Source organism: Pseudophryne corroboree, chromosome 2 (genome assembly GCF_028390025.1).
Source record: "Pseudophryne corroboree isolate aPseCor3 chromosome 2, aPseCor3.hap2, whole genome shotgun sequence".
Taxonomy (NCBI): domain Eukaryota; kingdom Metazoa; phylum Chordata; class Amphibia; order Anura; family Myobatrachidae; genus Pseudophryne; species Pseudophryne corroboree.
The window spans coordinates 993,041,319-993,067,411 of NC_086445.1; the positions used below are offsets into that span (position 1 = coordinate 993,041,319).

General features: G+C 48.7%; 1 protein-coding gene across 3 annotated transcripts in view; it reads left to right on the forward strand.

Moving 5' to 3' along the window:
* Positions 1–26,093, forward strand: part of EVA1C (eva-1 homolog C) — a 255,850-nt gene that overhangs the window by 116,691 nt on the left and 113,066 nt on the right. For 2 of the 3 annotated variants that reach the window (XM_063956438.1, XM_063956439.1), the window contains exons 2-3: positions 10,564–10,763; positions 14,123–14,246. In XM_063956438.1, the coding sequence (XP_063812508.1) occupies positions 10,564–10,763; positions 14,123–14,246 (324 nt within the window). The remainder of the gene's footprint in view (positions 1–10,563; positions 10,764–14,122; positions 14,247–26,093) is intronic. The other variant, XM_063956440.1, reaches the window with a different exon arrangement.

Below are 26,093 nucleotides of genomic sequence, written 5' to 3' on the forward strand. Positions count from 1 at the left end.
CCAGGAGGGGGGGCCAAAGCAAAAGGCTCAAACCCCGCCAAGAAACCACCAGCACCACGGAAGAAATAATTATAAATCTATCTTCATATGATTTATCAAAAGCAGAAAGATCTTTGCTAAGTAAGGGATTATCTTATATCCCGACTACATACTTCGATGATTTTAAGTGGCAACAAGAAAAACATCAGATGTTTAGGAAATTGAAAATTAAAGAATTTTTTAATAGGCAAAAGGTAATGGAACCAGTGGAACAAAAGAGGCATATTCCGGAACAGCTGAAAAAGATAATACCCAAATCAACATTTGATCCTAACACCAATAATGCCAGTCTCAAGACCTTCATGCGCATAGTAGATGGGAGAGTTCAGAATGTTACAAAACGTCACAGAGAGATCCACCCGAATTTGACACCAGAGGAGAGAGGAGCAATAGAATCTCTATCTAAGAATAATGAGATAATCATAAGACCGGCGGACAAAGGAGGGGCGATTGTCCTACAGGATGTCCAAGACTACCGGAGTGAAATCTTACGCCAATTATTGGATGATAAGACTTATCAACTGTTACCGGGTGATCCAGTGGACACATTTCATAGAGAATTGGGGGATATCTTAAGGGATGCAGTTCAGAATGAAATCATTGATCAGAAATTAGCAGATGCATTATTACCTAAGTATCCAGTGGCACCACTTCTTTATACTCTCCCCAAGGTGCACAAGGGGGTATTGCCACCACCAGGACGACCAATTGTGTCATCTCGAGGTTCATTGACACAACCAATTTCTACATATTTGGACGCAATATTCCAACCTTTAGTACAACAGCATAAGAACTTTTTGTTGGACACAACAATGTTTCTGAATAAGCTGACCACACTGCGTGAGATCCCGGATAATTCATGGATGATCTGCGCTGATGTGGTTAGCTTATACACAATAATTCCAAATGATTCTTGTCTATATGCAGTGAAAAGGTTTCTGATTGCAAGTAATATCTTTGATATGGCATTTATTGATTTTTGCTTAGCACTTTTAGAGTTCACTCTAAAGAAGAATTATTTCCTGTTCGACAAAAAATATTATATTCAAATGAGTGGCTGCTCGATGGGCTCAGCAGTAGCCCCGGCAATAGCCAATATTTTTATGTTTGTGGTCGAGCAGGAATTATTCTTTTTAGATTTGGCTGTATCGTCTCACATTGCATTATATACCCGCTTTATTGACGATTTATTTATTGTCTGGACAGGGCCTGTGGATGTTTTTGTGAAGTTAATGGAAGATAATAATTCTAGTGCATGTCCGGTTAAATTTACTTACCGTATGAGTCAGGAAAGAATTGATTTCCTAGATGTTGATATTAAACTAATTGGTAACCAGTTTGTAACATCTGTGCACATAAAATCAACTGACAGAAATACTCTATTACAGTATAATAGTTGTCACCCGGGTAAACTAAAGAACTCATTACCATATTCCCAGATGTTACGCATCTGGAGAATTAATTCGAACAGTGAGATTGCCACTGAACAAATTGAAGTTCTTATTGAAAAATTAGTAGTAAGAGGCTATTCTAGAGAAATGCTCTTACATACTCGAGACAAAGTTTTAAGAATAGATCGGAATTCCTTGCTTAAAAAAATCAATACCAATCAACGGAGTAATAAGATGCCCATTGTCAATCAATTTAACACACACTCAAGGGAGGTGAACATGGTAATTAAAGATAGCTGGCATATTATTAAATCTGATCGACAACTACCGTTTGGAGATATAAATCCTATGCCATGCTATACCCGGGGGAAAAATCTTAGGGATTTATTAGTACATGCTGACATAGGTAAATACGAGGAAAATAAACCTGTTCACTTTCTCTCTAAGAAAGCTTTTGGATGTTTTAAATGCGGCTGCACTACTTGTAGTTACTTGATACCAGGGGACTCATTCTATCACCCCCATACAGGTAAAAAATTTCTGATCCGTCACCATCTTACTTGTAACTCAAGTTATGTTGTATATCAGATCATCTGCCCCTGTGGTCTTTCATATATAGGAAAGACCCAGGGGAGATTTAAAGATCGTATGGCCATGCATAGATCTGCAATAAGAGCAGCTTTAAGTAGCAGCACTAGAGCAGATCAACCTGTTGCACGTCACTTTGCAGAACAAAAACATTCAATTGCAAGCATTAAATATAGGATGATTGACTGGGTAAAAAAACCAGTGAGAGGTGGTGATAGAAACCGGTTATTAATTCAGCGTGAGGTCCAATGGATTCACCGGTTGGATGTAGTAGCCCCACGCGGGCTAAATGAGTACTTGAGTTTTAACTGCTTTTGATGATTAGATACTTGTATCAATATGTAGCTGAGATAGGGACTAATGTTATTTTGATTCTATAACTATGTGATTCTGCATTTACAGATCCGTTGTTTTAATGTTTGTATGTTACTATGGTGATGGTAGTCACTTTAGGATGACGTAATCAGCTGCGTCCGGAAAGGAGGAGGTTCTCCCTCAACCGCCGGCGCGGCGTCTTTCACGGGTGCACGTGTATTTAAGGTATGTAATGGCTTGTTTAATCTTATAAACCTGACGATAGTGCCGGCGAGCACTGAAACGTTGTTAAACTATACTGGTTTCCAGAGTCCGTTTGTCAAGTACCGAGTGCCGCACCGGGGTAACTATATGTATGTACTGCAGTACATGTGAAGGCACCGGTATATTATTATAGCTTCATCGAGGAGTGCCGGACCTATGCTACCGTATATATATATATATATATATATATATATATATGTATGTATGTATGTATATATATTTTTATTTTTGTTTGCTAATTTGTCATTGGAGTAAAAAGAAATATTTTTCATTTTGCAAAAAGTTGCAGGAGAATAATAAGGCAGCGTCACTTGGGGCTCTATGTATCATGAAAGATTGTTATATGCGGCGCTTGTAACTATGGTTTATTACTGTGCTACCTACTTTGATGCGTAGTTCTTTGTAAGGATATTCATTTGTGTATCCTAAGCATGTTTATATTACTCTACTGTCTGAGGGGGTGATTCAGAGATGGACGCAGATTGCTGCTGCGCTGTCAGGCGGATGGTCATCATTTTTTTTAATCGGAGCGGCTGCGTGTGACATCATGCAGCCGCTCCAAAAACGAACACGACATGCTATTTCTCTTAACCACCACCCTTTCTGTGAAGTAAAGTTTCCTTATATTTCCCCTGAACCTCCCCCCTCCAGTCTCAGTGCATGTCCTCCTGTTCTAATACTTCTCCTGTACCTTGTAAAAACCTTTATATGCTGTACTGTATGTGAAACTCTCTATCATGTCCCCCGTTCCCTTGTCTGCTCCAAACTGTTGTATACATATTAAGATCTTTTAGTCTTTCCGGGTAAGTTGTGTGATGTAGGCCATGCACCATTTTGGTTGCCCTTATTGTACTTTCAGGGGCGTAGCTTTGCCAGACGGGGCCCCATAGCATACTTCCATGCCGCGGAACAGGCCCGCTGCCGCCGCGCGTGCCCCCACCCCCCAGTGGATTACTCCATAGAAACCCCTTCCCTGCAGCACTCACCATTTGGGCGGGATCCGGTCTGAAGATCGACAGTGTCTAGGTCGACAATGTTTAGGTCGACCACTATAGGTCGACAGTCACTAGGTCGACATGGAGGGAAGGTCGACAGGGTTTCTAGGTCGACATGTGCTAGGTCGACAGGTCTAAAGGTCGACATGAGTTTTTCACATTTTTTTTCTTTTTTTGAATTTTTTCATACTTAACGATCCACGTGGACTACGATTGGAACGGTAAAGTGTGCCGAGCGAAGCGGTAGCGGAGCGAAGGCACCATGCCCGAAGCATGGCGAGCAAAGCGAACCATGCGAGGGGACGCGGTGCACTAATTTGGGATCCCGGTCACTCTACGAAGAAAACGACACAAAAAAAAAAATCCTCATGTCGACCTTTAGACCTGTCGACCTAGCACATGTCGACCTAGAAACCCTGTCGACCTTCCATCCATGTCGACCTAGTGACTGTCGACCTATAGTGGTCGACCTAAACATTGTCGACCTAGACACTGTCGATTTGATGAACCACACCCCATTTGGGCTGCTCTGCCGCCTCATTCGCTCTCCCGGCCGGCCCGGCTCCACCTCGTGTCTCCTCCCAGACGTTGTGAGGAGGCGTGGCCGTGGTCCAGGGATGTCCCTGCAGACTCAGCCATGCCTCCTCCCAGCATTAATACTCAGGAGAGGCGGAGCTGACGGCCGGATGAGCAGGTGTGACTGCAACCTAAAGGTAAAAGATACCGGGGCTCACTCAGTAACTACAGTAGGTGCAGGGGAAGGCTCGGGCCCCACAGATAACTCGGGCCCCATAGCAGTTGCATCCCCTGCACCTATGATAGCGACGCCCTTGTGTACAGTCTATAATTATTAATATCCTTCTTAAGATATTGCCTCCAGTACTGAACACCGTATTCCAGATGAGGCTGTACCGGGTTCAGTATGACATACCTACAATCAAAATTCCGACGATCAAAATACAGACAACAATTGACCGATAGTCAAAATATCGACAAGGTCAAAATACCAACATTTAAAATGTCGACAGGTCAAAAAGTCAACATGAGGTTTTCATTGTAGTGTGTGTGTGTGTGTGTGTGTGTGTGTGTGTGTGTGTGTGTGTGTGTGTGTGTGTGTGTGTGTGTGTGGACATAGGTCGACATGGACACCATATAAGTGTACCGTGTCCCCTCGCATGGCTCGCTTTGGGCAAATTATTGTATTCCCTCTCCAGGTCCACTGGGATGGTAAAGGATGAACAAGTCGGGTTCAATGAAAAAAATCATAAAAAATCATGTAAACTTTTTGACCTGTCAACATTTTTAAATGTCGATATTTTGACCTTGTCAGTATTTCAAATGTCGGGATTTTGACCATGTCAGTATTTCATATGTCAGGATTTTGTCCTTGTCGGGATTTTGATTGTAGGTAAGTTGACCGCATCCCGCCGTACCAATGACCTATACAGTGGCATTATTACTTCTTTCTGCTGCTGATTCCTCTCCCAATGCAGCCAAGCATCTGACTAGCCTTCCTCATTGCCTTGTTACATTGCTTACCTGCCTTTATGTCACCTGAAATAGTGACTCCTAGATCCCTTTCCTCCTCAGTAGTTTCCAGTATGGTGCCATTAATACTATATTTATACCGGAACGCTTTTCATAACCACTCGTTGAGCCAGTTTATTTACAAATAAACGTATAACACGAAGATCCATATGAAGACATTTATCAGCATGAAATATGTATAATACAGCGGCTTGTAAAAGTATTCAACCCCCTAATAAGTCTACAGGTCTGTCTGTATTACAGATAAGACTTACGCAGATTGTTCCAGGCAATGTTTGCATTGCGAAACACTTAAAGTACATTATCAAACATGATAATTCATTATTTGTCTGCAGATTAAGAAAATAAAAAACAAAATAAAATCCGGGGTGGAATTGTGTGTGCTAGGTGTAATTGGCTTATGTATGCATGATAAAGAATCTGAATTGACATCTGGGAAGATTAGTGTAGGGTCACTCATTGGGGGTCATTTCAAGTTGATCGTAGCTGTGCTAAATTTAGCACAGCTACGATCATTCACACTGACATGCGGGGAGACGCCCAGCACAGGGCTATCCCGCCCCACATGTCAGTCCCCCCCCCCCCCCCCCCCCCTGCAGAAGTGCAAAGGCATCGCACAGCGGTGATGCCTTTGCACTTCAAGAGTAGCTCCCGGCCAGCGCAGCTTTAGCGTGCTGGCCGGGAGCTACTCATCGCTCCCCGGCCCGCAGCGGCTGCGTGTGATGTCACGCAGCCGCTGCGGCCCGCCCCCCGTTCGGTCCGGCCACCTCTGTGTTGGCCGGACCGCTCCCACAAAATGGCGGCCAAATCCGCCGTTCCGCCCCCTCCCGCCCAGCGATCGCCTCTGCCTGTCAATCAGGCAGAGGCGATCGCAGCCCTGCTATGGCCTTCGGCCGTCTGGCATGCGCCGGCGCATGCGCAGTAGGGACCCGTTCGCTCGGCTGCGACAAAAAGCAGCAAGCGAACGGGTCAGAATGACCCCCAATATACCTTCCAAGATCGGAATATTTGAAATTCAGGCCACAGCCAATGGGAGTAGCTGTGTTCAATCCAGTGGGTGTGTCCACGTCAAAGTGGGCCTGATCTTGCCCCCAGGGGCTGTTGCTAGACCACCTTGAACCTTTTTCTCTCCACTAAAGACATTTCTTCAATGCCAACATTGAAAGGGCTTCAACCAGGGCTTAAACTTGAATCAATGCCCAGTCCTTATTATAAATCGAGATAAATAGAACACTAATCCAGCTACATGATCATAACCCAAAATAACACTATATTACTCAACAAGTGTTAGGTTCTAAGGGGTATATTTACTAAAAGTCAATTTTGAGCGATTTCAGAACGATTAAAATTGATCTTAATCGATGTTGGGCTTCGAGGGCTAAAACTGTAGATGAGCGGGTTCGGATTTACTCGGTTCTTTACGCCAGAATTATCGTTGTTTCTTATTTTCTGGATTTTTCTTATTGGCTAACCAAAACACGTGACATCCGATAGCCAATAACGAGATTCGGGTAAATCCGAGTAAAACCGAACCCGCTCATCTCTAGCTAAAACACACATTTATTAACTGATGAATTTTGTATATTAATCATTAAATGTTAGTAAATGTGTGTTTTAGCCCTGGATGCCCTAAAGCGATTAAGATCAATTTTAATCATCTGAAATCGATTAAAAACTAAAATCGACCTTTAGTAAATATACCGCTAAGCCTTAATGCAGATGTGTGTAAGAAGATAGACTGGAATTCCAGCTAAACTGAATCGCTTAAGATTCTAACCAGTCAACCGTAGACCTCCATCTCTTGGTTACAGTCATTTGCACAGGATGGGAGATACTGGTTTCACTTAACTCGCAATCATTTAAATCACTTTCCATTTTGACAGCTTTAAATACATCATAAGACGATCTTGTAAAGATTGCCGAACCATTGCACAATATAACCCAGGCTGGTCCCTGCGATGTGATGAGGGCTTGTAGATAGTGCTGTCAAGTACATAGATGTAATATCTTATCACATATGCTCCAAAATAATAATATTTATGTTTTGATAAGAAAGTTTCCAATAGTGATGTCATTTAAATGATGGTAAAATATACAGGGTGATTCAAAAGTCGCAGTACACCCTTTTGTTTCAAAAACTGTGCAGGAAATGGGAAAATTTAATACTCCAGTAAGGTATGGGTGAGGTGTGCTATCTTTTAGGGTAGGTACCGAACATGGGTGCCATCTTGAAATCGGCCATCTTGAGTCTGTCAGTTTTTTCAAATGGAAAGGGGGTTTTGTAACATGTCAAACAACATCAGAATTTGCTGAAAAGTTTATTGCTGCAAACAGATTTGAAATAGCAGTTATGGTTCAAAAGTTACAACACTTTTTTGCTGCAGGTAACTGAAGATGGTTTTGATAAAAGAGGAGGGAATTGAGGTAATTTTGATGTCTGGGGAACGAAGTTTCCGTGTTATAACTGCAGATTTTAACAACCGCCACCCAGAAAGACGTCTGTCTCCCACTGTGGCACTCTAACACAGTGACAAGATTGCGCCGCACATGCGCAGTAATAGGTTCGGTGACTGTTTCAGATGTATTAAATGAAGACAGCCTAGTTCCAAGCAGCCATGTTGTACAAGAACAGTTGAACACAGGAAACCACACCCCCATTAGAAGCGGTATCCAGTCTCTAGGTCGACAGTCATTAGGTCGACCACTATTGGTTGACATGCATTAGGTCGACGGGGTTTCTATGTCAACATGTTCTAGGTCGACATGACAAAAGTTTGACATGAGTTTTTCATAATTTTTTTTTTTCATTTTTTGATCTTTTTAATACTTTAGTATCCACGTGGACTACAGTTGGGAATGGTACCTTGCCCGCGAGCCATGCGAGGGGACACGGTGCACTAATTGGGGTTCCCCGTCACTCTACACAGAAAACGACGCATTTTTTTTTTTAAACCTTATGTCGACCTTTTGTCATGTCACCCTTGCTCATGTCGACCTAATGCTTGTGTTGACCTATTTTGGGTGTCGACTTAGTTACTGTCGACCAATAGTGGTCGACCTAGGCACTGTCGACCCTATGAACCACACCCTCGGAAGCAGCTACATCTAGAAAACTCACATGGCACCACTAGGTGGGGCCAAATGATAAGATTAACATTATAGAAACAGCGACCATCTTGGTTAGGGAATGAAGGCCCCCTGTAGGAAGCAATATTGAATATGCTCAGTAGAACACTCACATTTACTACTTTAAAACAGACTTGGCTAATTTAAAACAAGCAATTATTTTTACGGGACTACGTGGACATCTATTGGGAATAGTAACCTGTGGGGAGTGAAGAGAGCCACCATGCCAGAAGTGTGGCGAGCATCAACGTTTCTACTGACGGTGGTCACATAACATGGAATATACAAGATTTGGCCTAAAAAAACACCAAAAACTTGTGTTGATCTTTGCCATGTCAACCTTTTGATCCTGTCGACCTTTTGAACGTCAAATTTTTGTACCTGTCGACCTATTGCATGTCGAATATATGTTGTTGACCTATTGACTATCTTTCTAGACACTATAGATCTATTATACCACACCCGTTGTACCAGGTGGCAGTAAAATCAGAACTCGTCATCCATGTGTAGGGCCGGTTCTAGATCAAGTGGAGCCTAGACCGAGAACTCACTGCCCCATGGTCTCTTTCACACACTACCCCCATAGCCATACACAATGCCTCCCTAGCTACACACACTGACCCCATAGCCACACACAATGCCCCCCTACCCGAACACACTGCCCCCTTAGCCACACACAATGCCCCCTTAGCCACACACAATGCCCCCTTAGCCACACACAATGCCCCCCTAGCCACACACAATGCCCCCATAGCCACACACAATGCCCCCCTAGCTACACACAATGCCCCCCTAGCTACACACACTGCCCCCGTAGCCACACACAACTCCCCCCTATCCACACACACTGCCCCCCTAGCCACACACAATGCCCCCCTAGCCACACACAATGCCCCCTAGCCACACACAATGCCCCCCTAGCTACACACACTGCCCCCGTAGCCACACACAATGCCCCCCTATCCACACACTCACTGCCCCCCTATCCACACACACTGCCCCCCTATCCACACACACTGCCCCCATAGCCACACACACTGCCCCCATAGCCACACACACTGCCCCCATAGCCACACACACTGCCCCCATAGCCACACACACTGCCCCCCTAGCCACACACACTGCCCCCCTAGCCACACACACTGCCCCCATAGCCACATACAATGCCCCCATAGCCACACACAATGACCCCCCTAGCCACACACAATGGTGCCCTAGCTACACGTACTTCCCCCCTAGCCACACACACTGCCCCCATAGCCACACACAATGCCCTCCTAGCCACACACACTGCCCCCATAGCCACACACAATGCCCCCCCTAGCTACACACACTGCCCCCTAGCCATACACACTGCCCCCGTAGCCACACACACTGCCCCCATAGCCACACACAATGCCCCCCTAGCCACACACACTGCCCCCATATCCATACACAATGCCCCCCTAGCTACACGTACTTCCCCAATAGCCACACATACTGCAAAAGTCCATAAAATGTATCTCAGCCTACAATCACAATGCCCCCGACAGACCACACACGCACTCACTCTCTCACTGCCCGCATGGACCTATGCTTATGTTCCTCCTACTTCAGCTTCAGTCCGCTACTCGCACTCTTCTGCGTTGGGAGCCTGCCCACAATGAATGATGAGGAGGAGTCGGATCATGCTGGGAGTGGCAGAGGGCAGCCAGTGCCGTCACTGTCAACAGCCGGGCCAGACAGACATTAAGCCTCAGGTGCAAGGCTGCGCCCTTCAAGGCTACGACACTCCAGACGATGGCCTGGTCAGCTTGTGCCGTGAGCCGCCCCTGAGCCTAGTATTAAAGGGCTTGTGTTGGTTATCACTTTGGGAGGGTCTCCTCATCATTTTGTTCTTATTTAGATTTAACAGTTTATTTTTATTTTATTTTTACAAAATAATATACAGAAACCTGCAAAATGGCAATCATAAATGAAGAGGGAAGCCCAGGAGCAGAGCATTGTGTCCCTCCTGGAGTGGGTCATGTTGGGAGATATGCTATAGAGAACAGGTTCTCAAACTCAGTCCTCAGGACCCCACACGGTGCATGTTTTGCAGATCTCCTCACAGAATCGCAAGTGAAATAATTAGCTCCACCTGAGGACCTTTTAAAATGTGTCAGTGAGTAATTAATACACCTGTGCACCTGCTGGGTTACCTGCAAAACATGCACTGTGTGGGGTCCTGAGGACCGAGTTTGAGAACCTGTGGTATAGAGTGAGTCAGGAAAGGTTTGAATGATCTCACGGTAAGAGGTCTGTGTGTTTTGTTCCAGGATATCTGACGAAACTACTGCAGAATCACACAGTGTCCGCCTGTGACGGGGAACATCTGACCCTGCAGTGCCCTCGTCATTCCACGGTCAGCATCCTGTCTGCATTTTATGGGCGTCCTTTGCAGGGTTCACCGGCCTGCGCCCCGCCGGACGCCATGCACACCCCTCATCACACGTGCCTTGCGCAGACTGCGCTGCAAGTAAGTGCCTGCTGCCTTCATCCCTGATATAAACCAACACAGCGGTATCGGGGCAGTGAGCGCAGTGTACGCTGTAAAGTACAGATGTCCCTGTCATAACTCATATCTCCAGCAACTGTACAGAACCATTCTGATTGCAATAACAAGTTTTATTTCATTGATAACATTTTGCAGCTAAAACATACTGGCTCGTTACTGGGCTGATTGCGGAGTCATAATTACTCAGAACTAATTGTATATAGTCACTCGTGTGTAGGGAATACATACACACAATCCCAGCTGTTGGGATGCCAGTGGTCACATGACCTATAGCGACATCCTGACACTGAAGAGCACATCAGCGGACGGGGTAAGTATTTTTCCCTTCCCTGTCCCCTTACCCTAATGCTCGGTGGGGGTGGCGGCTATGGCTAATCCCCCGGGGTTGGTGGCTACGGCTAACCCTCAGAGGGTGGCGGCTATGGCTAACCACCCCCCTAGTGCCTAACCCTAACCTCCCGCTAGTGCTGAACTCTCACTCTCCATTTTCTAATTGGATTCAGTGTTATTTGGGTTCTATTTGTGTAATCTATCAAAGGCTCTTTACCAAGTTTCTCCAGCGAAAACTTCCCTATACAGTACTTGAACAATTGTACCACTGCGACTCCACCTTCATTATCACCGGCAGAATAATTGGAAACACTTATCAATATTTTTAATGTTATTTTGGTTTTATATTTACAAGTGGAACTGAAAGTCCAATTCCAAGCTTCTAGTTCCAAGCAGGGCCACACTGGCCATCTGGCACTTCAGGCAAATGCCAGAAGGGTCAATGGCTGGATGAGCCGGTCCGACCAAACACAGAGCCACACTGGCCAAGCAAAACACCCGTCCCACACCGTGGCAGGTGTACATGGCATGCCAGAAAGCCAGGCCCCCCTGACTTGTGGCATGCAACCATGAACTATGGCCACGGCCCCCTTGTTGAGTGGTTGCCAGGGCTGCTTCAAGACACCAGTCCATCCCTACCTACAAACACATGATCACAAAGACTGGCCCGGTGACGCAGTACATTTCACATCTGCCATGGCAATATATTATTAGTAAATTATAGTGATAGGAGGATATCTATCTCTACGATTAACCGTGATAAGAAGCAAGTCTTATCACCTCTTTTTAGTAAATATGAGGCCCTGTGTTGGCTAAACCTAGGCCCTTTAAAAAATATGAGGCCCTGTGTTGGCTAAACTTATGATACCAATTTACTGAGCACTTGCGACGTCTTACGGATTCTTAGAAATTTTGTCTCAGGTTATAAACAAAAACACGTTTTCAGTGGCGTATCTATAATGAGTGCAGGGTGAGCAATGCACATGGGCCCCTGGGTCCGTGGGGGCCCACACCACACACCCTGAAAAATGTCGCAGCAGCTATTTTATTGGTAATTTGCGCAGGCACATTAGACATGAGCACAGTGCCAGAGTATACTTAACCTGCACCGGCCGCTAGAGAGGAGGTGGCCCGCACACACGGAGACAGCACACTGGCCCCCTCATCTTCCCTCCACTATAAATATGAAGCAAATATGTTTTAATATGACGTTGTAGAGGAGATGCAGCAACCCTTGAGGGTCTATTTATCATTTAAAATTTGCAGCATACCCACAAATATTAAGTATCACCCCAATGTATGAAGGAGGAGCCGCAGCAGATAGAAACATAGAATATGTCGGCAGATAAGAACCACTTGGCCCATCTAGTCTGCCCCTTTTTTTTTTTTTTTTTTTCTCTAACCTTAATTGATCCTTATTTCTTTGTAAGGATATCCTTATGTCTATCCCATGCATGTTTAAATTGCTCTACTGTCTTAATTGCTCTACTGTCTTAAGGGCCCTACACACTTAAAGATTATCTGTCCAATCTGCCTGATTGGAAAGAAAATCTGGAAATGTCTGGGAGCAAATGACAATTGACTATTTGCTCTCAAACCCTGGAAAACACAAAAATGGACTTACAGACAAATTGGTTAAGTTTGTTACATTAAACAAATTCATCAGAACAACCATTTGTCCATTTTCTTGATTTTGGGAGTGAATTGTTGATTGTCATTTGCTCCCAGACATTGCCAGATTTTCTTTCCAATCAACCAGATTGGACAGATAATTTTTAAGTGTGTAGGGCCCTTTAGCCTCTACCACCTCCGATGGGAGTCTATTCCACTTGTCCACTACCCTTTCTGTGAAGTAATTTTTCCGCAAATTTCCCCTGAACCTCCCCCCCTCCAGTCTCAATGCATGTCCTCGTGTCCTATTGCTTCTCTTCATTTGGAGAATGTTTCCCTCCTGGACTTTGTTAAAACCCTTGATATATTTGAAAGTTTCTATCATGTCCCCCCTACCCCTTCTCTGCTCCAAACTATACATATTGAGATATTTCTGATATATGCTGCAGTCCCCCCATTTCCATCAGAAGCTGCAACCCCCATAGAAACATGCAACGTTTTCATATTTACCTCAGCTCAAGAGAGCGCTAGCCGTTGTAGCACGTGGGCTGATGCGTTACTTCACAAAAATATTGCGGAGATGGGCTCAGGGGCGGTTTAACTGTGTGCGCAGTAGACTCATTGGGCGGTATTCAATTATTTTCACCCCCTTCCACACCGGTTCTGTTTCTGCTGACGGGTGTGGTATAATCATTTCAGCTCGCTATCCCCGGGGTAGCGAGGGCGCCCAACCCTTTATGCAGCTAAACAGGATTATTATAGGCGCGAAATGCGCGATAGGGGGGATCACTTTAGAAAGGAGATTGGGCGTGATATATAATTTGAATACCGCCCATTGAGCCGTAGTCTGAGCATGTGCAGGTCTCCGGAAACATGGCGCCGTGTGCACTGCATCCATTATAGATGCGCCATTGAATGGACGCCTTTCCCTGTCCTGGCCCTGAAATATTTAAATGTAAATAGGAATATCTCCAAGAAGAGTGGACATAAAAAAAATAAGATTATTATGGCTTTCTAACAATTTGCCTCCCCATTTTTTTATTTATTGGGGAGGGGGGGGGGGGGGGGGAATATATTTTCAATTATTTCATACATAGTTTTATGATTTTTATTTTTTTTTAGACAAAAAGAGTCTCACATGACACAATGTGTAGATAAGAAATCAGGCAGGAAAGTGTATAGGGCTGAGTTTCCTTCCTTAATATAATGTGACACAGAGCACAAGATAAGATCGGCTGAGTACATGTGTATATGTATGTGGAGATGCGTGCGATAGCTTATTGTCTGCATGTATATAACCCCCCGCACTGTAAATGCATACGCTGTCTCTGGTTGTGATATTCTGTATTCACAAGGGTCTCCGTATCTTATTGTTGCAGAAAGTACTGGATGAGTGCCAGAACCTGAGGTCCTGCCAGCTTCCCGTGAACAGCCGCGTTTTTGGGCTGGACCCGTGTCCTGGTACAATCAAATATCTGCTGGTGTCTTACAAGTGCAAACCTAGTAAGTGGTGCTTTTTACTGTGTCTGTGCAAGTGCCACTTACAGCTTCTGTGCGGCATTCGCCTGCCAGAGAATAGCTGTAAACAGTGTTAAACTCATGTAACACAGGTGCTAAAGTGATGCCAGCCTACGTCAAGCTGGTGCAAGGTTATATCATGTTAAAAGAACACTATGGGAGCTGTTAGCAAACCAAAAAAGTTAGCAAAATCATGTTACACTGCAGGTGGGGCAGATGTAACATGTGCAGAGAGAGTTAGATTTGGGTGGGTTATATTGTTTCTGTGCAGGGCAAATACTGGCTGCTTTATTTTTACACTGCAATTTAGATTTCAGTTTGAACACACCCCACCCAAATCTAACTCTCACTGCACATGTTACATCTTTCCCACCTGCAGTGCAACATGGTTTAGCCCAATTGCTAACTTTTTTGGTTTGCTAACAACTCTATCACCATTGGCATACACACGGAGAGATCCATGCTTAATTTCTAAGCAATCTAGTCAGATTACTTAAGGCCAGTACTCACGGCCCGATGCGGGAGAGATGTGTGCTGAGCGAACCGCTCAGCACACATCTCTCCAGCCGCTCAGCACAGCGCGATGTGTGCTGAGCGTGCAGGGGAAGACGGGGGGGGGGGGGGGGGGGGGGGGGCTACTCATTTCACCCAGCGGGTGAAGTGAGAGACCTGCTAGATTGGCCTGCATGCAGGCCAATCTAGCACCAGCGATAGCGATGCGCGGGGCTGCGCATCGCTATCGCTGTTAGGGGTACACACGGAGCGATCATGCTTAAAATCTAAGCAATGTAGTCAGATTGCTTAGATTATCGCTCCGTGTGTACCCCCCTTTAGAATTTAAGCACGGATATGTTTGTACCCCCCATATCACAGTGCGTGTGGCCAATTTTAGATCTTGATACTCTAATGGAGATACAGTCGGCCTGCAGGCACACGGATTCCAAATGAATACAGCAAACATGTTATCTTCCTAACAATGATAAGAGGACAGAACTTCAAATTCTAAAACACTGTAACAAAAAAAATGGCTACTGGTGTGCTCTGGCCTGGGCCCCCTGACATGCCCAGGCCCGGATAATCTGTACGATGCACCACAGGCAGGGCCGTCTTTTCATATGGGATCAGTTGCCAAAGGACCCCAGGAGTATAAGGGCCCTAGACTAATAGCTGAGGGTTCCCTTTTTCCAGGGGTACCAGATTTTTTAAAATCGGCCCTGGGGAACCGGAGATATCCAACTTCAAAGCAGTTGTCCCCCTCCGAGCCTGTTAATTTCTCTTCCCAGACAGATATCTCAGGTTCTGTCTGACTAAAGGTGGGTACACACTGGTCGATATATCGGCCGTTCTCTTGAACGGCCGATATATCGCGGGTCCGTCGGCCAGTGTGTACGGGCGATACGTCTGTGAACTCCGTCGTTCACAGATGTATCGAGTCGGCCCCGCTGCACAGCCGACGGCCAATATATCTACCGATATATTGGCGCGTCGCTGTGTGTGTACGGGCGACCAGCCGGCCGCCCGCACACATGCAGCGGCAGCCGACGGTGATTGACAGCTGAACTGGGCGGGCATGTGTACACGGCCGCCCAGTTCATGATGTCAGTCCCCGACTGATCGGACAGTGTGTATGCTCAACACACTGCCCGATCCGTCCATAGATATATCTGCCTTTAGAGTTTTCCTGAGGATAAAATTCAAAAGCTGTGACTCTCCCCATTCAGTGGACACTGGCAGCTTGTCTCTACTATGCCCAGAACCAGAGATATCAGCCTTCCAGCAGCTGGTCCCTGCTCCAGCTCCACACTCCTGGTATGCAGTTTTATATATTCGTTGGTGGATGGCTCTGGCTCCTAAACTTTGATCCCCAAGTCCCCAGTACTTCCTGAAAGTTGGGACTCTCTAGATTTTTTTTATCCAATTAAAAGCTAAGAAATCTATTTCTAGAACTGGAGATATCTGCAGTCAAGCAAGCTGCTCTCCCACCGGAAAATGATGAATATTAAGCCCACTCCACTATCCACCCCTCCCCTGAGTATTAAACACCCCATACCACACTGGAAGTCATGTACTGGGGCACTTTCATTCAGCCCAATGCCCCCTTCTACAGTTCAGTGTTCTCCCTCCCACCCCATCTCCCACCATCTGTGCAGTAAAGGAGTAATTAGCAGAAATTACTGCTCCAGGTCCTACGTGCTGAGCGGAAGGTAGAACACCCTCTACCGCCCACGGGACATCGAAGCTGCCACTGATAGCACCCCCACCCCTACCGCTGGTGGGGCTAATGTAACATGTGCAGAGACTTAGATTTGGGTGGGTTAAATTGTTTCTGTGCAGGGCAAATACTGGCTGCTTTATTTTTACACTGCAATTTAGATTTTAGTTTGAACACACCACACCCAAATCTAATGGGCCCTACACACATACCGATCTACTGCCGAGCTGCCCGACGGCGTATACGGCCGACGGGCGACCCGGCGGCGGGGGGGAGGTGACGCGGGGAGTGAAGTCTCCCCCCGTCACCCGGTTCCATAACACTGCACGCTAATATGGACAATCTCTTCCATATTGATCTGCATGCATAAGCGACGGGGCACCAACGATTAACAAGCGCGGGGCCGCGCATTGTTAATCGTTTGTGCCTACACACAGAACGATATGAACGAGTTCTGGTTCATTTATGAACGAGAGCGTTCATATCGTTCTGTTTTATCTGCCAGTGTGTAGGGGCCCATAACTCTCTCTGCACATGTTAGATCTGCCCCACCTGCAGTGCACATGGTTTTTCCAACTAGTGTGCTTTTTTGGTATGCTATCAAACCTGAATAAGGTGCAGTGAACGCCAAAGGTTACAGTTTGTCTCTGTCCAATGGGAGCTCACTGTATCCACCAGTGTGAGATGTACAGTAATAAATAGGAAGGTTTATTTTCAGCATTAGAACAGCCTGTTGTCACAGGATTCTGGTCCCTAGACTGACTGTCTCAGAAGAAAAGAGATTGTTGTGTTAATGACTTCAGTGATTGACTCATTTTTTGATCCCGTCAGGCTGCAGCTCTCAGTCCCATTAACACGAATCTTTATTGTTTCATTTTATGACTGGCTACCAAATACATCTCTGTTTATACATATTTCATCCATTTATGTTTCCTGAAACTTATACTAGGAGAATAGGGTGGTTACACACGGCTGAATGGATCTGATATCCGAGAGAGGGTCCAGTTGGGATGGTAGAAGGAAGCAGAGGTCAGAGCAGGAGCGTAGTTAAACAAGCCAGGCAGTCAGTACCTGGGTAACTAAGCAGAGACGTAGTCAAGGACAAGCCAGCTCAGGACACAGGTATCACTAGAGCACTGCAGGCAAGATAACAGGGAGAAAGCACAATAATCAGGCAATGGAACAGGAAGCTGCTTCCGCTGATTGGCCACTGAGCAGAAACAGGTGACGTTCATTTAGTGATTAGGAATCCCTGGGAATAGTTCCCAGACCCGCTGCAGAGATCCAAGGGTCAGTTACTGACCTAGATGTGGTGGGTTTGGAATGTAGATCAGTGACTGTGACACTTGCTGTAGACACTGGCTTGAATCGTAGTTTTATAGTGGACGTGTCGGTTACATACTGAATGCTGCCACATCTCCCTGTATAGCCACACCCCAGCACCTGGGCCCTGTTCAGCTCTTAACAGCCCACCATATAAAGGCCCAGATTTATCAAGCCTTGGAGAGTGATAAAATGCACGGTGATAAAGTATCAACCAATCTGCTCCTAACTGTCATTTTTCAAACACAGCCTGTAACATGGACGTTAGGAGCTGATTGGCTGGACCTTGACCACCGTGCAATTTATCACTCTCCAAGGCTTGATAAATCTGGGCTATAACAATAGTGTGCTCGCAGGGTGTATACATATAATATAACTAGGTGCTTCATCGCGCCCTACGGGCGCTCTTCACATCGTCGCAAGGGGCTACGCCCCCTTAACCCTTGCATGCCTTTCTGGGGTTCAATATTTGTATTATATGAAGTATTACCTGCATTCCTTTGTTAGTGGTTAAATATTGCACAATGAAAGTGCGTGCGATGGTGAAGGAGGCGCAGCCCCTTGCGACAGCGTGAACAGCACCTGCAGGGCATGATGTACAGAATGTAGCGGGTGCGGGGGGGACTGGGGATGGGGGAGGGTGTCTGTAGATACTGCGGGTGGAGGGAGGGCAGAAGCGGGAGGGGCCCTGATGGGGAAGGGTCGGGAGGTGCTGCGGATGGGGGAGGGGCAGAGGAGTGGGGGCTGCAGATGGGGGAGGGGTCCGGAGGCACTGCAGGTGGGGGAGGGGCAGGGGTGCCATGGGTGGGAGAGGGGCAGGTGCGGGGATGTTGTGGATGGGTGAAGGGTTCCAGAGGTGCTGTGGGATGGGAAGGGGCGGGGGTGCCGGGGGTGGGGTAGAAGGTCCGGAGGCACCATGGGTGGGGGAGGGGCAGGTACAGGTGGTGTGGCGGATGGGGAAGGGGGTCTTGAGGCGCTGCAAGTGGTGGAGGGGCAGGTGTGGGGGTGCCGTGGGTGGGGGAGGGGTGGGGGAGGGGGGGACCACGGATTGAGGAGGGTGTCTGCAGATGCTGCGGGTGGAGGGGGGGCAGGTGTGGTGGGAGACATATATGGGGGGTCGATGGTGGAGGGGGGGTCGATGGTGGAGGGGGCCTGGAGGTGCTTTGGGTGGTGGAGGGGCGGGGGATTGGGAGCCGCGGGTGATGTAGGGGGTCTGGAGGCACAGCGTGTGGGGGAGGGGTGGAGTGCCGCATGTGGTGGAGGGGAAGGTAAGGAGGTGTGGTGCATTGGGGAGGGGTCTGGAGGCGCTGCGGGTACTGTACCTGCCAAAAAGGTAGTTGGAGGGTATGCAGTAACAGGGCCAGGATAGGGGTGACAGGGCCAGGACAGGGGTGACAGGGTCAGAACAGGGGTGACAGGGCCAGGACAGGGGTGACAGGGCCAGGACAGGGGTGACAGGGCCAGAACAGGGGTGACAGGGTCAGAACAGGGGTGATGGGGCCAGGACAGGGGTGATGGGGCCAGGACAGGGGTGACGGGGCCAGGACAGGGCCGACGGGGCCAGGACAGAAATGACAGGGACATGATAGGGGTGACATGGCCCGGGTAGGGGCGGCAGGACCAGGACAGGGGTGACAGGGCCAGTATAGGGGTGACAGGGCAAGCACAGGGGTGACAGGGCCAGGATAGGGGTAACAGGGCCAGCATAAGGGTGACAGGGCCAGGATAAGGGTGAAAGGGCCAGGATAAGGGTGACAGGGCAAGGCCAGGGGTGACAGGGACATGACAGAACACAGGGCACGTGAGAGATTGGTATTAGGGACAGAACAGTGGTGACAGACAGATGTGTCTTACCGGAGTCACTGCTGCTGGCTGCTGCTGTTCCACTCCAACCTGTTGGGATCTGCTGCTGGTGGAGACTTGGCATGGCTGACTCTCTCAGGCTGGAGTCCTGCTTCCTCTGCCCGTCCGCATCCCCCCCCCCCCCCCTCCTCAGTCACACCGCAGACCTCGCGCAGCTGCCGGGCACTGTGGTAAGGGGAGACTGGGAGTGACTGGTTATCCCCCAGGAGACGCTGCGGCTGGAGGGAGGAGGGGGTTATAGTATGCACGCGGCGCGGACCTCGCGGCTGCCGGGCACTGTGGAAAGGGGAGACTGGAAGTGACTGGTTAGCTCCCAGGAGACGCTGCGGCTGGAGGGAGGAGGGGGTCGGAGCCTGCAAGCAGCGCTGACTTCTGCAGCGCTACCCGCCGGCTAAAGTGTGTGAAGGAGCTGGGCGCACCTCACTGCGGGTGGCAGCGCTGCAGCTAGCGGTGGGGTTGCTGGGGCTGGAGATAACAGAGGCAGTACGGAACCTGCACAGCGGCAGGTGCCCCACAAAACTGCAGCTAAGAAGCGTGGAGTGTGCCAGAAAGTGACGCTTCTCCACGCCAGAGAGCCCCTGCTGAGTATGCTGATGTGGGGGGTCAAGCACATAGTGAGCCGGTGCCCAATCTGTCTGTATGGCATACCCCCTCACACACCCCCATACCTCCCAACTGTCCTGATTTTCGCGGGACAGTCCCATTTTTTTGGGTCTGTCCCGCTGTCCCACCCGTGGGCCGCAGTGTCCCCCCGGTGGGGGGGGCAGTTGGGAAGCTCCTGAACTCGCTGTTCTGCTTAGCAGAGCTGCGGTGAATAGACGCTGTGCACATGCGCACAGCGTCTATTTAGTGGAGACAGTGGGAGAGGGGGCATCAGGGGGTACGGATTAAGGGGGGGTTCCGGCAGCAGAGCCGGATTAAGGGGGGGGGGGGGGGGGGGCAGGGGGTATGTACCGTGGGCCCCACAGTTATAGGGGGCCCCGGGCTGGAGTAGCTCTGTCCCAGCTCTGAAGCTCCCCGTCCTGCCAGCAGCAGCATTGTGCTACAGTCAGCACACTCTGCTGCGTGTTGGCAGGTCTGTGGTGGTGCAGGGAGGCTGCAGCCTCCCTGCTTTCTTCTGCCTGTGCGGGTGTGTAGGGGGGAGTGACCAGCCCCTCTGGATTTACCCCTAGCTGAGGGGCCAAAATCCCATTTAAAAAAAACAAACTCAGGAATTTGCATAGGAGGGCGTGGCCACGCGGGCCGCGATTAGGCCAGGCCCCCAAACCCCCAGCAGTCACAGCGATGAGATAGGCCCCCCCCCGTCTCAAGTGTCCTGGGCCCCCCGGACTCATAATCCGCCCCTGGGGGCATGCCAGCAGCTCACTGAGCGCTGGGCATGCCCCCTCACTGACGAAAACAGGGGCCCTCCCGTGAAGCCACTCCCCTTTTCGTTGGCCACGCCCCTTTTCGCTGTCTGTGTGTCCCTCCTTCTGCCTGAAGAAAACTGGGAGGTATGCACCCCTGCCTGTGCCATGCCCATACCATCTGCTTCTGCTCCTAGTCTCCTATAGATTTGCCCAGATCTGTGACTCATTTGACTAACTCCGCCCAGTGTTGTGACTCCGCCCAGCATTAGCAAATGAGTCACAAAGTCACAGATCTGGGCTATTATATAGGAGATGCTATATAACAATGTCAGGACAGGCCCAGATGGTGTCTATGTATAATATAACAATATCAGGAGGGAGACTTGGGCGGGCATCCAGCATGGCCGCTTTTTATCGCTTTCTGCACAGGGGCTCGAGTGATCCATAATAATCCTCCCTTCTCTACCTCATTGGGAACATTTACTATATGGGAGAGTGGTCCCCATGTACTGAGGAACATTTTGCTACCATCCTCGCCCCTGTGGACCTATTGATCACCGAAGTAGAGCCGTCTTTATAGATGGCGTGGATGGCTGCCTGATTTTGGCACGAACCCCGGGGGGAACGCGCCTGAAGACTCGGAGCGCCGATCACCCTGCTCCCTTCTCTCACCTCGTGTGGCTGACCCGCTCCATTCACGGGATCATAACGGCAGGCGTCTCTCGTGGTGCCTAGGGAGGTGGGGTCCCTGCTGTGGAAGCCCGACGCGTGGCCTGTGAACTCCCGGAACCGCTCTCTGGTGACCCGGGCCCTGGACGGAGGGCTTTGCCACCGGAACATCGGGCCGCCGCTGAAGGATTCCGGGTGTTGTGGTCTGGAGGCCTGACCTGCTGGCCGGAATATCCCCCTGGCCGTGACGCCGCGGTGGGGTCTGCTGGGGCTGGCGACGCTGCAGTTTGCCAAATAGGAGACGTAGCAGTGGGGCTGCCTTCCTGTCTCTCTCCGGCGGCGGCTGGGGCGCGGCGTGCACTAACCTCCGCTGTGTGCCCGGACTGCTGTATGCTGGTGACGCCTGGGACGATCCGCCTTGGTTGGCCTTTTCCCCATTCGACCTATTAGTCTGCTGGACCCGCCGATGCCTGTTCTGACCTGTGCCGTTGAGGCTGTCTGCTGGGGCTGGCTGTGTGTCCCTTCCTGCTGCTGGTGCCCGGAGAACCTGGAGGCTTCTTTTTCGGGACCCTCTACAGATCCAGGCTGTCGCGGGGGCTGACTTAGCCAGAAGCTATTAACTCCCCTTAACACTCCAGGTACTAACTCTGTTTGTCCCCCCCTCCACTTTTTACTAACAACCCCCCCTCCTTTTTCTCTTCTTTATTGCCCCTTACTTGGTACCGTCCCCCCTCTTGTGTGCTCCTCTTCCCCTTCCCGCGATACACCTTCCCCTTCCCCGATTACAGCTACCCTCACTTGATTCCTTTTTCCTCTCTCCTATTGCATAAGCACTTGCTCCGTGTATGCTGGGGTGTCTCCTTTAGTGCTTGGGACTGTGGGCCGCTGAGCTGGACATTACTGGGACTTTGTGAGGGATTGTTCCTGCTCCCTGTGGATTCTGTTGCTACACCTATTGTGCTTCCCCGCTCATTAGCTTGCCGAACCGACTGTTGTACTAGGGGGCAAAATATTGCACTGGTTGATACACCTCACGGACACCCCACTGCTGGAAGGGAGCCCAGATTGCCTGCGGTTTGGCTGCGGGGTTCAGATATTCTCAACTGTGTGTTCGATTACGGGATCTCTGACCACAATCCCTAATTGCTGTTCTTGGCCCATTATCACATATTCTAAATTGTATTTGAGCCATTTGTTATTCTCTTTTCTCTATCGTCCTAAGTGGATGCTGGGGTTCCTGAAAGGACCATGGGGAATAGCGGCTCCGCAGGAGACAGGGCACAAAAAAGTAAAGCTTTACTAGGTCAGGTGGTGTGCACTGGCTCCTCCCCCTATGACCCTCCTCCAGACTCCAGTTAGATTTTGTGCCCGAACGAGAAGGGTGCAATCTAGGTGGCTCTCCTAAAGAGCTGCTTAGAGAAAGTTTAGTTTAGGTTTTTTTCTTTACAGTGAGTCCTGCTGGCAACAGGATCACTGCAACGTGGGACTTAGGGGGAAAGTAGTAAACTCACCTGCATGCAGAGTGGATTTGCTGCTTGGCTACTGGACACCATTAGCTCCAGAGGGATCGAACACAGGCCCAGCCGTGGAGTCCGGTCCCGGAGCCGCGCCGCCGACCCCCTTGCAGATGCTGAAGCGTGAAGAGGTCCGGAAACCGGCGGCTGAAGACTCCTCAGTCTTCATAAGGTAGCGCACAGCACTGCAGCTGTGCGCCATTTTCCTCTCAGCACACTTCACTGGGCAGTCACTGAGGGTGCAGAGCGCTGGGGGGGGGCGCTCTGAGAGGCAAATATAAACCTTATACAAGGCTAAAAATACCTCACATATAGCCCATAGGGGCTATATGGAGATATTTAACCCCTGCCTGACTGGAAAAATAGCGGGAGAAGAACCCGCCGAAAAAGGGGCGGGGCCTATCTCCTCAGCACACGGCGCCATTTTCTGTCACAGCTCCGCTGGTCAGAACGGCTCCCAGGTCTCTCCCCTGCACTGCACTACAGAAACAGGGTAAAACAGAGAGGGGGGGCACATTAATGGCTATATATATATATATTAAAGCAGCTATAAGGGAGCACTTAATATAAGGATATCCCTTGTATATATAGCGCTTTGTGGTGTGTGCTGGCAGACTCTCCCTCTGTCTCCCCAAAAGGGCTAGTGGGTCCTGTCTTCATTAGAGCATTCCCTGTGAGTTTGCGGTGTGTGTCGGTACGTGGTGTCGACATGTATGAGGACGATATTGGTGTGGAGGCGGAGCAATTGCCAAATATGCAGATGTCACCCCCCAGGGGGTCGACACCAGAATGGATGCCTTTATTTGTGGAATTACGTGATGGTTTATCTTCCCTTAAACAGTCAGTTGAGGACATGAGGCGGCCGGACAATCAATTAATGCCTGTACAGGCGCCTCAAACACCGTCAGGGGCTGTAAAACGCCCTTTGCCTCAGTCGGTCGACACAGACCCAGACACGGGCACTGATTCCAGTGACGACGGTAGAAATTCAAACGTATTTTCCAGTAGGGCCACACGTTATATGATTTTGGCAATGAAGGAGACGTTACATTTAGCTGATACTACAGATACCGTAAAACAGGGTATTATGTATGGTGTAAAAAAACTACAAACAGTTTTTTCCTGAATCAGAAGAATTAAATGACGTGTGTGATGAAGCGTGGGTTGCTCCTGATAAAAAGTTGATAATTTCAAAAAAGTTATTGGCATTATACCCTTTCCCGCCAGAGGTTAGGGCGCGCTGGGAAACACCCCCTAAGGTGGACAAGGCGCTCACACGCTTATCCAAACAAGTGGCGTTACCCTCTCCTGAGACGGCCGCACTTAAGGATCCATCAGATAGAAAGATGGAAGTTATTCAAAAGAATATATACACACATGCAGGTGTTATACTACGACCAGCTATAGCAACTGCCTGGATGTGCAGTGCTGGAGTAGTTTGGTCAGAATCCCTGATTGAAAATATTGATACCCTAGATAGGGACAATGTTTTACTGTCGTTAGAACAAATAAAGGATGCATTTATCTATATGCGTGATGCACAGAGGGATATTTGCACACTGGCATCTCGGATGAGTGCTATGTCCATTTCAGCCAGAAGAGCCTTATGGACACGACAGTGGACAGGCGATGCGGATTCAAAACGTCACATGGAGGTTTTGCCGTATAAAGGGGAGGAGTTATTTGGAGTTGGTCTATCAGACTTGGTGGCCACGGCTACTGCCGGGAAATCCACTTTTTTACCTCAAGTCACTCCCCAACAGAGAAAGGCACCGACCTTTCAACCGCAGCCTTTTCGCTCCTACAAAAATAAGAGAGCAAAGGGCTTGTCGTACCTGCCACGAGGCAGAGGAAGAGGGAAGAGACACCAACAGGCAGCTCCTTCCCAGGAACAGAAGCCCTCCCCGGCTCCTGCAAAAACCTCAGCATGACGCTGGGGCCTCTCAAGCGGACTCGGGGACAGTGGGGGGCCGTCTCAAAAATTACAGCGCGCAGTGGGCTCACTCGCAGGTAGACCCCTGGATCCTGCAGATAATATCTCAGGGGTACAGGTTGGAATTAGAGACGGATCCTCCTCATCGTTTCCTGAAGTCTGCCTTACCAACCGTCTCTTCCGAAAGGGAGAGGGTGTTGGAAGCCATTCACAAGCTGTACGCTCAGCAGGTGATAGTCAAAGTACCCCTATTACAACAAGGAAAGGGGTATTATTCCACTCTATTTGTGGTACCGAAGCCGGATGGCTCGGTAAGGCCTATTCTAAATCTGAAGTCCTTGAACCTCTACATAAAAAAGTTCAAGTTCAAGATGGAGTCACTCAGAGCAGTGATAGCGAACCTGGAAGAAGGGGACTTTATGGTATCCTTGGACATCAAGGATGCGTATCTACACGTTCCGATTTACCCCGCACACCAGGGGTACCTCAGGTTCATTGTTCAAAACTGTCACTATCAGTTTCAGACGCTGCCGTTCGGATTGTCCACGGCGCCTCGGGTCTTTACCAAGGTAATGGCCGAGATGATGATTCTTCTTCGAAGAAAAGGCGTATTAGTTATCCCATACTTGGACGATCTCCTAATAAGGGCAAGGTCCAGAGAACAGCTGGAGACAGCTTTAGCACTATCTCAAGAGGTGCTAAGACAACACGGGTGGATTCTGAATATTCCAAAATCCCATTTAATCCCGACAACTCGTCTGCTGTTCCTAGGAATGATTCTGGACACGGTTCAGAAAAAGGTTTTCCTTCCAGAGGAAAAAGCCAAGGAGTTATCCGATCTGGTCAGGAACCTCCTAAAACCAGGAAAAGTGTCAGTACATCAATGCACAAGAGTCCTGGGAAAAATGGTGGCTTCTTACGAAGCAATTCCATTCGGCAGATTCCATGCAAGAATATTCCAAAGGGATC